Source organism: Lepeophtheirus salmonis, chromosome 13 (assembly GCF_016086655.4).
Source record: "Lepeophtheirus salmonis chromosome 13, UVic_Lsal_1.4, whole genome shotgun sequence".
Classification (NCBI taxonomy): domain Eukaryota; kingdom Metazoa; phylum Arthropoda; class Copepoda; order Siphonostomatoida; family Caligidae; genus Lepeophtheirus; species Lepeophtheirus salmonis.
In genome coordinates this window covers 8,422,235-8,433,480 of record NC_052143.2, presented here as the reverse complement: position 1 = coordinate 8,433,480, position 11,246 = coordinate 8,422,235, and the positions used below count along the sequence as shown (strand labels likewise).

General features: G+C 31.2%; 1 protein-coding gene across 1 annotated transcript; it reads left to right on the top strand.

Annotated features, from left to right (window-relative positions):
• Positions 1-1,089: 1,089 nt before the first annotated feature.
• LOC121127698 (sodium-dependent phosphate transport protein 2B) lies at positions 1,090-2,790 on the top strand. The gene has a single exon (XM_040723130.2). It carries the CDS (start codon positions 1,090-1,092, stop codon positions 2,788-2,790), a length of 1,701 nt encoding a protein of 566 aa, XP_040579064.1.
• The last annotated feature ends 8,456 nt before the right edge of the window (positions 2,791-11,246 follow it).

The window sequence follows — 11,246 nt, the reverse complement described above, 5'->3', positions numbered from 1 at the left end:
TCAAGGTCAAATCAAATGACTATCATTCAAAGCGTATTCTAATGAAGAAAACACAATATTGGGAAACATTTGTACTTCTAAATATACATATTAAGAATTAAAATGAATTTGTTTGTATTAAAGATATTAGTTCTAAATATATGAGAGTAAAGTCGCTTGAGATTAGACGTGCAATCTGTTTAAAATACATTGACCAAAAAGTAATTTCCAAAATTAAAGGAACCAATGATGGATTCTAAGCTTTCATTAGATTCTGAGGAAGTGGGATAATTATGATTTTTTTTTAATATGTCAAAAATGTACCAAATTGTAATAATTAATTCAAAATGTATCCTAATTTCATTGCTGAAGAAAGTGCCCATGACCTACAAGGATTAGATGATGAAATATTATTAATTATAAATAGGTGAAGAAACAATATTTGAATTGATGAGTGCAAAGATTTTTATCCAGCTGCTAGTGATAAAATCAATGGTGTTCCACTATCTATTCAATCCACTTCTCATCCGTCATTATACAAGTTGTTTTGAGAGTTACGAGCCCTCATCAACACAATGGTATCAAAAAGGAAATTATGAAAGTAGAAAATGAGCGCACGAGTATTGCAGCACTACACAGATAGGCATCGACAGTGGACAAAGGAGTGTAAGGCAGTTGTGAATATACTTATTTATTTTTAATTGCATGATATGAACATGTAACTAAATTCAATGATTTCCTATCGTATATATAAGAATTATTATAAAATATTTTCGGTGTTTTTTCATAAGAAGCGTGTTTCAAGCGTGTATTGAATCCAGTCCAAACTAGATATAGGAATAGCTCCATGCTTAGTGGTAAACGCACGCTTCTTTTTAGAAAGGAAGCTGCGCAAATAAAGAAAGCTTAGTACAAAAGCGAGATCCTGGAGTTGAAGAAACGATAGTGCAGTGAAAAATATACCTTAAATTTATTTTTAATATTTAATGTGTATGGAATTTGTTTTTGCTACGATCTTCAGTTATTAAAGACAATGTTTTGGTCAATTATTTAGTGCTGTATTGTTCAACCTATTTGATTTCATCTTAGACGTGTTTATTGACATACAAAATGAAGGTGAAATCACCCATAGTTGGGATTTACGGGAAAATACTTAACTACACTAAGAATATATGTCGAACAATCCTAGTTATTTTGGCATTATATCTCTTTATCTGTTCTTTGACATTTCTTAGCGTATCTTTCCGAATCCTGGGTGGAAAAAATTTGTCTAAGCTTTTCTCTTCGTCAACGCTTTTATCGAACCCCATTGTCGGAGTTATGATTGGTATTCTGGTTACCGTTCTCGTGCAATCCTCAGCAACATCTACATCTATAATCGTGTCTCTAGTGTCAGCTGGCGTAGAAGTGAGACATGCTATACCAATGATACTTGGCTCCAATGTTGGAACATCTGTTACAAATACCATAGTAAGTATAACCCAAGCTTCCGATCGAGAGGTATTTAGAAGAGCGTTTGCAGCAGCAACTGTACATGACATGTTTAATTGGTTATCAGTATTTGTATTAATGAGTTTGGAAATGGCAACTGGGTTTCTTGAGGTTTTAACTTCTCATATAGTTAATTCCATGCCTCTGAATGGAACCTCAGGGAATGGAGGACCAGACATACTCAAACCAATAGTAAAACCCTTCACTAATGCAATTGTTCGAGTTGACAAAAAAGTTCTCATTGGTTGGTCTGTTGATGATCCTCTATACAAAAATGTGACCTCTGTAATGCAAAAAGATTGTGGTGAAAGTGAGTGTAATTATCTTCTGGCACTTCTTGGCTTTAATGGCCTTAATTTGAGTGATACTATCGTTGGAGTATTCCTTCTAATTTTTGCATTGGGACTTTTAATTATATGTCTTTTAGTTATTATGAAATCTTTAAATTCAATGCTTGGCTCCTCCATGGCAATTTTTATTCAAAAAGTAATCAATGCAGAATTTCCTTACGCTCGTTGGCTCACTGGATACATAGCAATGGTTATTGGTGCAGTAATAACAATACTTGTGCGCTCATCCTCAATTTTCACATCTACTCTCACACCATTGTGTGGAATGGGACTTGTGACATTAGAAACAGCATATCCCATGACCCTTGGATCGAATATTGGAACAACGACAACATCCATTATTGCATCACTAGCAGCTGAAGGAAAATATTTGCGTCCATCTGTACAAATAGCATTTGTTCATCTATTCTTTAATATTGTTGGAATACTGATATTTTATCCAATACCAGCAATGCGGTGGCCACTTCCTTTGGCAAGGAAACTAGGAGACATAACATCTAGATACCGTTGGTTTGCTGGGGCATATTTACTATTTATGTTCTTTCTCCTACCTGCAGCAATATTCATCCTTTCCATGATTGGACCCTATGCCCTATATGGTGTACTTGGTCCCTCATTAATCCTGCTTTTTATAGTTATTGGAGTCACTCTAGTCCAGAATTACAAACCCAGTTTTTTACCTCCAGTTTTGAGAAATTGGAACTTTTTACCAATATACTTAAGGAGTTTAGAGCCAATAGATAATTTTTTAAAATCTAAAATATGTTTCAAATTATGCCGTTGTAGGAACTGCTTTACTGACCCGGAATCTGGTAAAGAAGACAAAGAAAATAATGGTAATTTAGTATCAGTCCATGAACTTGCACAACAACCATCGATCCTAAGTAACAAAAACGAGAGAATCGCTATGGATCAAAAAAAGAAAGATAATGAAGAAGTAGCGATATTAGCTAATTCGAACCTTGCTTAAAGTGTATTCTTATATTTTTCATGTATACAAAATAGTGTCTCTTTGTAGTTTGTTTCTACAAAAATCACTCTAAAGTTTTATTTTCCACGCATGCTGATTTTTGTACACTAACTCAAACTATTTTTAGTAATTATCTTTTTTTAGATGTATAGAATATATTATTTTTAAAACAAATGCTATGCTTATACCTCACACATATCAAAAATATTTTTATAAAAAAATCAATCAATAAATTAGTATGTCCTCAATCAAAGTGAATTAAAGCAAATTATGATTAGATATGGACAGGGAGTAATTGATTTCAATCTTCCTTGTGTATTAATATATTTATTAAATTGTAAGGTGAAGGATTAAGGACTCTCCTTCTTGTGTTAGATAATAATAAATTCAAAAATTGAAAAGTGTGCAGATTTTAAAAGACCTCGAGAATATTTATGATATTTTGTAGAAAAAATATTCCTTACTCGTGGCTGATTCCTCAGGCATTTTGTACTTCATACTTGAATAATTGAGATAAATAAGTAAAATTGAATACAAATTCGTTAAGAAAAGGGATAAACTAGGGATTCTTTGGTTAAACTTACATGGAACGGCCCATAAATCCCTTTAATCATGATTGTAATGGTGTTTTCTATACCCTAGTATATGTAGGGATAAGTTTAGTTGAATTTTTTTTTTCTGATTGAAATTAATGATAGATTTTATCTCTCTATCTCATAATTTTTTTTTCTTTTTATTTGGTTAGTTAAAAGTTGTTCACATAAGCTTTGGAAAGACATTTTTTTCATGGCTTAGTTGAAATTAAATAACTATTTGTACCTATGTGCTTTGAACTTACATTGGTAAGTATATTAATTGTACTAATATCTTAATTAGAGGCATGTATGTGCACGAAAAGGACTCCTCATGCCATATGCTGGTATATTTGTACTTTCAGATATTTGAAAAATATAACTACTTTAAAAGAATCATTAATTATTTTAAAGGATTTTGGTCAGATATTATTTCATTTTATTTTGAGTCAAGGTGTGTTATAATAAAGAAATATCTTCCTATATCAAGGTAGTATCGAAGGGGGATAGGCCATTAATGTACTTTTAACAGAGCTAACAACATATCCCTCATACTATTAATTTTCAGATCAGATGATACGAGTCTCTTTACTCTTTAATTATGTACCTATATATATTATTGATGGATTAATCCATATATATTAGGAAGGTAAGAAAAAGTCTGGAGATTACATTCAATTGTATACAAATTCTACAATATATTGAAGGGGTGTTTTAATAGAAATTTTTGTACATATTTACGCGTATACGATCCGGATATGCACCCAATTGTATAACATTAGAGCTTGATATGACATGCAGAAAAACAATAAATTACCTAGAAATTATATCCAGCTCGTAACCCTTATATAAAAATATAGAACTCACATAAGTTTTTTTGTTTGCTAACCATTTTAACATAAATTTGATACTTGACTATTCAGCAAGGAGGAAGAGAAAATTCAAAAATGTGTTGAGTACTATTATTATATTAATCCTTTTACCTACAGTCAGTGGCATCTACAGGGTGTAGACTGAAAGGGATGTAGTCCCCTCTCAAATTAAGGAATTCTTGCTTATACTGGAAAATTGCAAATATGGAAAAAAAAAAAAATAATAATAATATTTGAAATTTAATTTTTCAAATTAATTTCTCAAAAAGTTGTAATATTAGATTTTTTTTTTCAGCTTATAAATTTTTTTTATAATTCAAATTTAATATTTTAAATTTTATTTAATTTTTCAATTTTTTCTACGAAAAATGTAATATTATAATTTCTTTATATTTGAAATTTTATTTAATTTTTCAAAATATAACATCTCGATGCATTCAACCCCATTACTCAGTGATATAGGCACAAAAATGCCCAAAAAGGAACTTTTATATTCATTAACACCTCATGGGATATTCTTTACTCTAGTTTATATATGGATATATATTAGACTTAAGGCCACGCATTAGTGATAAGTATTGGAGTAAAAAAAATAAGTTTTAGATTAATAGTACATTAATTATTTGCCTTAATTTAAAAAAGAAAAGAAATGAAGCCTTTGGGATCCCTATTTTTGAGATGATCGTTGAGGCATAAACAATAAATTTAAAGTAACAACCAAAAATACCCACATCGGACATATTTGAGAAGATTGAAATGTGTTAACCAAAAATAAGCACATTCATATTGTGGACCCTTAAGACATCACTTATTTATATTATGTAGGCAATAAAAACTATTTTTTCTTTGTGATAAACCTATGTGGATCTATGGCAGATGAATTTGACCTCAAATCATGTTTTCAATGCCTGAATACCTATATATCAGGGGTATCAGGAGTTTCATGTTGGAACAAATATTACTTGAGGGAGACACTAGGAAAATTAATATTGTAGACCTAGACTATAGATAACCCTAATTCGGGTTGGAATATCGACGATATGGACACCCTCATTGATTAAGTAATCTCTTAGGCTATGGATATATCTGAGCAGTCAGAATTTCTGTTCTTTTATGATGGTATGCCAACATACACGACCAAAATTTATCTCTATTCTAGGAATATCTTATTCTGGAACAAAAATTTCTGCCCACCACGGATCTCAACTCTCTGGACTAAAGTCTGTGGTGCCATATGAAGAGCAAGATCTGACGTCACCCAGTGTGGAAACTCTGAAGTCTGTAGTTGACATGGAGATGAAAAACATGTTTACCATCATTATCAAGAGATAATGTACTCCTTCCCAACCAGCTGGAAGCTGTCATGGTTGGCAAAGGGGGTCATATTCAATATTAGTCAACCTTATTATTTAGAAATTAATTAATTATCACGGCATCACCTCGCTAACACAAAAATACACCATTTATTTTGTTGCCAGCTGTCGATTTCCTTCTGTATATATATATTGGCCATTCTACTATCTCTATGAATAAATTTTGGCTATCATATAGACATACAAATACATAACTACGTTTTCAATATAATATTCCCTGCCCCTCCAGCCAACCCCCTGCGAACGCCTCTGTTAGTAACTGAATGTAATTAGCGATAACCCTTTATAACATTTTAACTCCATTATTCTTCTTATAAGACTATTAATAAAATTTTCTTCCGCCATTCTAAGCAATTACTTATTTTGAGCCAGCTCGTTACTATTTTGAAATGTTTATTCATTAAATGACTTGAGTCATAGCATTTTTATGTAGTATACTTGATTCTCTCTCTCTCTTTCATGTAGTAACAGAGAAGAAGAATTAAAAAAAAAAAACACCGTACATATTAGTGTTGAGACTCGATACAGCACCAAATTTTTTTTTTTTTTTTTGGTTCGATCTTAGGTGATTTTTTCTAGAGCAATTTGGACTGATTTTTCGGTCCAGACTGCAGTCTCAGACCTTGGACCTTTTTTTTATTTGTTTTTTTGTCTCATTTTACGTACCGATTTTTTTCGGTCTCCTTTATTATGAATGACCAATTTTTTTTCTAGACCAACACTTATTTATTTTTTCTAAAAAATCTCAAAACTATACAATATATACCCTTCCTTAAGGCATAAGATCATTCTACAATCATCAAGACCGGAAGAAGTGGACTTCTATGTTCTCCAAGAGTTAGGACCAAAGGAAGATAGAAGAAATCGAAGGAAGATTAGACTTGATCATCCATCTCAAGAAATGTTCGAATTCAGAATTGTGTATTCTAAGAGAAACGAAGGGATTAAAATTCATCCGATCTATCACTGTTTAAATATCGTATGACGTCATTTGTACTTAAACATACATATGACGTCATTTGTACTTAAACATATATATGATGTCATGTTACAAATAATTTATCTGTAAAAATGTTCTAGAATCTTTTTGGGACAAAAATAGAGCGGACTTTTCCTTTGGGCCGATCTAGAACGAGCTTTTCCTTTGGAACGATCTAGACCAAATTTTTCCTTTGGATCGATCAGAACTGAACTTTTTTGTTGGACCGAATATAACGTTCTCAGACCGGTCTAGGATTTCCAAACCGAGCCCCAACACTAGTACATATGTATGTATTGCCTTCCCTCTCTAATTATAGGATAGCTACAGCAGAAATAGAAGGAAGTCGACATACTATTATGTATGCATGTATTTTTGAACTCAATGCAAAAGAGAATAATATATTTTTACTTCTGAACAAAAAATAGTAAGGGAGATGACCTTGAACAACGCTTCCATAAGCAGTTTATTCGCATATAGAAAAAAGAGCTTTCATCTTCATATATTTTGGTAATTGAGTCATCTGTCTTCATTATTCCTATATTTTTTCTATGTATTTATAAAACTTAGTCATTGTTAGTTCAGAGAATATATATAAAATCCAAAGAGTACTTATGCTGAGCAAAACCAAGGAATTTTTTTTAAAACCAAAACAACGGAAAATATACATCCATCACTCTAGATCTTGTATGGAATCATCATATACTTCTATAAAAACTAGAGAGTTCCATAAAATCAATATGATCAAATGTAAAATACAGTGAGGATCAAATTTGAATATATTCATCACCAGTGGAGCTAAAAATTTAACTTTTTTTGAATAGCTCTGAATTTTTGATTTTTTTGTGAGCAGTATTGAATTTTGAAAAAAAAAATTCAAAAATTTAATTTTTCGAGAATAAATATGGACGCTTAAATTTCTTTTCCAAGAAATTTAATATTTTAAATTGAATTTTTGAATTTTTTTCCCAAAAAAAAATTGAATTTTTGCGTGCAACAATGGATTTTTGAAATTTTTCTTCCAAAAATTACTGCATAAGAGTCTATATAATTACATAATTTATATGTAAGGGGATTAAAACAAGTTAATAGATGCTTCATATTCAAATTAATTGATTAGTATTTAATCATTATTTATATTATATAAACGCATAAGTAATTAAACTTTTTCATCGGAATATTATTGTAATATATATTCAAGCAACCTAACAAGCTTATTGTATTTAAATTTTTTAATAAATATTATAAACTTAATTGGTCATAACTCAATCAAAATCGACCTTTTTTGAAGGCAATTTTATTTAAAATGAAATATAAGGTATATTCCATAAGTTCAGCTATGATATAAAGCATTTGAAGAAAAAATAAAAACATATAAGTCAGGTCCTTCATTCATTTTACTCGATTTTTTGGTGTTTATTTACATTTTTTATTAAATGTAACTATCCAAGATAACGTAATAAATAATTCAATTTATAAATGCTGCATTGTTTTTATCAATTTATTATTTATTTTGATTTTCAAATATATCGTTTTTTCATGTCGAAATATGCTACTGAATCTTAGTTATACCGAAAAGACTTGACTTTTAAAAAAAGGCTTTAAAGGCCAAACCTCCATGGATTGAAAGTTTTCAATCGTCATATTCGTGTTCCATGGCTTAAATAGCATTAATAGATATGGGTTTCAGTCTGCAGGCGTTCCAAGTCCTTCTTTTTGTTGCATAGGGAGAATTAATTGACAACAATGCCTGTTACTTGTTGTTCGCCAAAGTGAAGGTCAGCTTACTCCGGCAATCCAAAGGAGGGCAATTATTTTTTTCAGAGGCTACCTATGAATAATGAAACTCTTCTTTATAGTTGGATCAGGGCTATACCAAGGTATCATTTAATAATATGATTGATTAGTAATTACTATTTACTTCAGGTAAACATTGAACCAATGTATCAATACTAAAAATTCCTATTAATATACTTGTAGGAAACATTATAATCCAAATAAAAATTTAAGATTGTGCAGCAAACATTTTAGACAAGAAGACTGCAAATCTGAAAGAACGGATTCAAACCAGCATAGAAAAATACCAGCTATTCTCTCTCACCGTATCTTAAAGAAAGATGCTATTTCATCTATATTTGAGGGTGTTCATCCCATATTACTCAAAACCAGTCCAGCTCCGAGAATTACTGCTTCGAGTTCGGCTACTAGGTAAAACAATAGTAATTAGAAGCTTAGGCAAACGTTCATAAGTTAATGATTTCAAAATGAAACGAATTGTCAACAGAAAGCACAAGTAACCTTTTTTGAAAGAAATAAACTAACATCCTTGTTAGATATTTAAAAAAATTATTTTAGTTGTTTGCTGTCCGATATACTCATCTTATAATAAACGGGGATAGTCTTCTGTTTGTTTGCTATATTATTGGAACAGTTCCCCAAATTTATCAATCCCTTCAAATATTTAATCATTTAAAATTTACATGATGTAATCATGGCACAACTATAACCGAAGATAAATTTAAACATATATGCCAGTCTGAACAAATTGAAAATCTTTGTGAAATAGGAAACTTACTATTTTTTTTTTTTTTTTTTTTTTTTTTTTTTTTTTTTTGTAAATCTTTTTCTTCTGAGATTTGTGCAAAATCAAAGCTTAAACAGTGTATAACAATTCTAAATACCATTGAAAATGAAGAAGATAATTTGGAGAAAAAAATTAATTTTATTGCTGAACAGTTAATGTATCAAAACCAAAACAGAGGAGACGGTTTTACATGCAGTTTTTGGCAACTTGTATGCTATGGGAAAACTGAAGTCCTTCTCTATATATTCAAATTGTACATGATAGTTGTTTTCATGTGCCAAGCATTTCATACTTAAGAAAATTTAAATACAGGGGTATCATCTTCTACATGCAAATATCTGAAGTCGCGGTTAGAATATCTTCTTTCAGAACATCAAAGAGTAACATTAATTTTTGATGAAGTATATTCTTCTAGACGCATTGAGTTTATTGGTGGAAAATTTTATGGAGCAGAAGCTGATGGCACTCCTACAAGAACAATTTTATACTTTATGATTAAAAGTGTTACCTATAATTACAGTGACGTCGTTGCTACTATCAACTCCAAAATCATTAAAGAGGGAGCAATGGCAGTTATCCAAATGACAACGAAGCTGTGATTTGATATTGTTACCTTCGTGTGTGATGGGCATTAATCAAACTGAAAATTTTACAATCAGAAGCTGTGCAATGGCACTTTGCAGTCGTGGATTGAAAATCATTTTTCCCTTGGAAATAGGATATTTCTGCTATCTAATACAGTGTTTGAAACACGATCTATAGTTAGATTTAAGTCCACACATTCTCCAAGGACTCTATTCTTGTATGATAATTGATGGCTATCCTGAATAAATAACTAGTCTGTACAAATGAGTAATTATAATAAATATGGACTGACGATAATTGGGTCTTGAATTGATGATGACAAGGATAAGGAGTTAACACAGAAAAAGCCTTCCATTTCACTTCCCTAATGGGTTTGAGTAAAATCAAATAGTGATTTCATTCTTCTCCTCAGTCCACTATGGGAGAGTGTTCCTCTTGAATGCTTCATTACGACAAGGAAGATCCTAAATGGGTTTGGATATCTTTAAAGAATGAACTCATTTTCAAATTGTAGATTTTGAGACAGACCCGGAGTTGAGAGACTAGGGACTCCAATTCTTTGAATAAAGGAGCATTGACAGAGCTGTTAGATGAGAACTTAACCAAGGAGACGAATGCCCTTCACTTTATTAGCCTATATATGGATTTCTAATGTCCAGAAAAACGGATAAGATGAAGAGTAGAGATGAAATGGATAATTGAATAGAAGTAGATATCGACAGCTGAAGTACAATATCGTAGAGACATTGAGTGAAATGAATTTCAATAGTAAGTCACCCTTTTTATTTTAAATTGTATTTATTTATTTTGAATCTTCTGTTCTTTGAAATTTAAGGGACAAAAAGAAGAATGTTCTCTCTTCCCCTGACATGCAAGTCCCTAACTACGATTAAAGCACGGTGGACCAATGAAATGTCATATAATTCCTTCCTGATGTAATGTACTCCTTGAAATTTTTACAGGCATTTTTAAGGAAGGATGGGACACAATATGGGTAGATATGAATTGTAACGGAGTGATGCACCAGGGATTCTCATTTGTTATCAAGTCAAGCTTATGAAAAGAGAGAGAGAAACATGATACATAGTAATAATTAAATGTACACACATTTATGAGATAGACACACAATGGATGATGGCATACAATGAAACATCAATCTCTTTCTGTCCTTGACTCTGATTCCTGTCTTGAAGAACATATATGTATGTAGTAGATACTAAAGAGTACTAGTACTTGTAGGTACCTCTAGATATGAAATCCAAAGTTTAATATTCATTTGAACTACATACATGTAAGTATGTACAAAGAATAACGAAACATAAAGTTATTTTTTGAGATAGAGGAGGGAGGGAGAAGCTCTCTTTTTATTCATGAGCATTCAATGGCATTCTCTTTTTCCTTAAGTGTGTGTGTGTGTGTGTGATCAAGCCCAAGGACGTCGAGTTATATTTATTGTATATGTAGTTATTACAAATGTTCTTACTGCTCAAG